Source organism: Uranotaenia lowii, unplaced genomic scaffold, assembly GCF_029784155.1.
Source record: "Uranotaenia lowii strain MFRU-FL unplaced genomic scaffold, ASM2978415v1 HiC_scaffold_1300, whole genome shotgun sequence".
NCBI lineage: Eukaryota > Metazoa > Arthropoda > Insecta > Diptera > Culicidae > Uranotaenia > Uranotaenia lowii.
Genome location: NW_026597301.1, coordinates 5,206 through 7,913, shown reverse-complemented (window position 1 = coordinate 7,913; position 2,708 = coordinate 5,206). Strand labels below are relative to the sequence as shown.

General features: G+C 27.1%; 1 protein-coding gene across 1 annotated transcript; it reads right to left on the bottom strand.

Annotated features, from left to right (window-relative positions):
* Positions 1 to 161: 161 nt before the first annotated feature.
* LOC129759255 (probable cytochrome P450 313a4) lies at positions 162 to 846 on the bottom strand (the record flags this gene model as incomplete). The annotated part of the gene is made up of 1 exon (XM_055756668.1): positions 162 to 846. A coding segment is annotated over one exon (685 nt), but the record flags the coding sequence as incomplete, so codon positions are not given.
* Between the last annotated feature and the right edge of the window lie 1,862 nt (positions 847 to 2,708).

Genomic DNA, 2,708 nt, shown 5'->3' with positions numbered 1-2,708 from the left:
TACGCCTTGAGTAATTCATTGTTTTTAGGTCACCGTGGGCCACATATAGACCGTGAAATTCCAGTTTGACATGGCTGCTTAAAATGATTTAATATGAAACAAGTTGTTCAATATTTATTTTTCTTATTCCTCATACTTTAAACTCGCCGTTGTATGCTAACCATGTGCCCGTTGGCAATTTGCAGCACAATTGAAGCATGGAACTTCAATTCGTCCAGTTTCAACCGGGTACTGAATCGATAGTGCTGTAACAGATTAGCCAGCACAATCTTTAGAGTTAAATACGCATACTTCATTCCGATGCAATTCCGCGCACCTCCACTGAATGCCAGAAACGCATAGGGGTGCATTTTAGCACAGTTCCCACGGGAGAAATTTTCCGGATCAAATTCTTCCGCATTCGGTCCCCAGATTCGCTTATTGCGGTGCAATTTGATAATCGGAATCACGATCTCCGCTCCAGCTGGAATCTCATACTCTCCAACCGTTAGATCTTTTTCGCAAATGCGCCCAACCAAGGCAACAACCGGAACCAGTCGCATCGATTCCTTTATAACCATTTCCATGTACTCCAGTTTCGATACATCTTGATACTCGAGAGGACCACTGGGTGCCACGCTGATCACCTCCTGGTAGACACGTTCCTGAACTTCCGGATGCATGGCCAGCATAAGAAGGGTGGTGGAGGCCACGGTGGCCGAAGTGTCGGTGGCAGCAAAAATAATCGTATTCAGATTGTCCAGAATGATGCGGTTGTCCAACTGGGGCGATTGGGATAAGAAATTTTCCAGATTCTCGATGAACAATCGGGGTGCTCGAATGTTGGATTCATCCTCTTTCCCAGTCCTTGTTTGTAAGGTTTTGCCGTTTTTGTTCCATTCGCATTTCGAGAACCTAGAAAAAAATGCTTAACTATTTAGGTAGGAATATGTATTCTTAATTAAGTTTTTCTTTTTACAGAATATGATATCAAATTTTTTTGATTTTTTTGTAATATTTTTTTACTTTTTTCAACCTTTAGAAATTTTGTATCAATCTTAATCATTTTCGTCATTTTATTCATTTTTGTCATTCTTGTGGTTTTTAGGTATGATATTTTCTCAATTTTTTAGTTTTAATGATTGTCCGTATTGTTGATATTTTGTCATTTTTGTAGTTTATGTAAATTTTGTTATTTTTGTCATTTGTGCATTTTTTTTTTAAATTTTTGTATTTTTGGTATTTTTTATTAATTTTTGTAACTGAAATTTTTGAACTTTTTGTCATTTTTGTAGTTTATGTAATTTTTGAAATTTTTGTTATTTTTGTAATTTTTCTAATTTTTGTAATTTTTGTAGTTTTTGTAATTTTTGTAACTTTTGTAATTTTTGTAATTTTTGTAATTTTTGTAATTTTGTAATTTTTGTAATTTTTGTAATTTTTGTAATTTTTGTAATTTTTGTAGTTTTTGTAATTTTTTGTAATTTTTGTAATTTTTGTAATTTTTGTAATTTTTGTAATTTTTGTCATTTTTGTAATTTTTGTAATTTTTGTAATTTTTGTAATTTTGTAATTTTTGTAATTTTTGTAATTTTGTAATTTTTGTAATTTTTGTAATTTTTGTAATTTTTGTAATTTTTGTAATTTTTGTAATTTTTGTCATTTTTGTAATTTTTGAAATTTTTGAAATTTTTGTCATTTTTTGTAATTTTTGAAATTTTTGTAGTATTTGTAACTTTTGTATTTTTTGTCGATTTTGTCATTTTTGTCAGTTTTGTAATTTTTGTTATTTTTGTTATTTTTGTCATTTTTGTAATTTTTGTAATTTTTGTAATTTTTGTAATTTTTGTAATTTTTGTAATTTTTGTAATTTTTGTAATTTTTGTAATTTTTGTATTTTTTGTAATTTTTGTAATTTTTGTAATTTTTGTAATTTTTGTAATTTTTGTCATTTTTGTTATTTTTGTTATTTCTGTCATTTTTGTCATTTTTGTCATTTTTGTCATTTTTGTCATTTTTGTCATTTTTGTCATTTTTGTCATTTTTGTCATTTTTGTCATTTTTGTCATTTTTGTCATTTTTGTCATTTTTGTCATTTTTGTCATTTTTGTCATTTTTGTCATTTTTGTCATTTTTGTCATTTTTGTCATTTTTGTCATTTTTGTCATTTTTGTCATTTTGTCATTTTTGTCATTTTTGTCATTTTTGTCATTTTTGTCATTTTTGTCATTTTTGTCATTTTTGTCATTTTTGTCATTTTTGTCATTTTTGTCATTTTTGTCATTTTTGTCATTTTTGTCTTTTTGTCATTTTTGTCATTTTTGTCATTTTTGTCATTTTTGTCATTTTTGTCATTTTTGTCATTTTTGTCATTTTTGTCATTTTTGTCATTTTTGTCATTTTTGTCATTTTTGTCATTTTTGTCATTTTTGTCATTTTTGTCATTTTTTGTCATTTTTGTCATTTTTGTCATTTTTGTCATTTTTGTCATTTTTGTCATTTTTGTCATTTTTGTCATTTTTGTCATTTTTGTCATTTTTATCATTTTTGTCATTTTTGTCATTTTTTGTCATTTTTGCCATTTTTGTCATTTTAGTATTTTTTGTCTTTTTTTTCTATTTTTGCCATTTTTGTCATTTTTGTCGTTTTTGTTATTTTTGTCATTTTTGTAATTTTTGTCGTTTTCATAATTTTTGTAATTTTTGTCATTTTTGTAATTTTTGTAATTT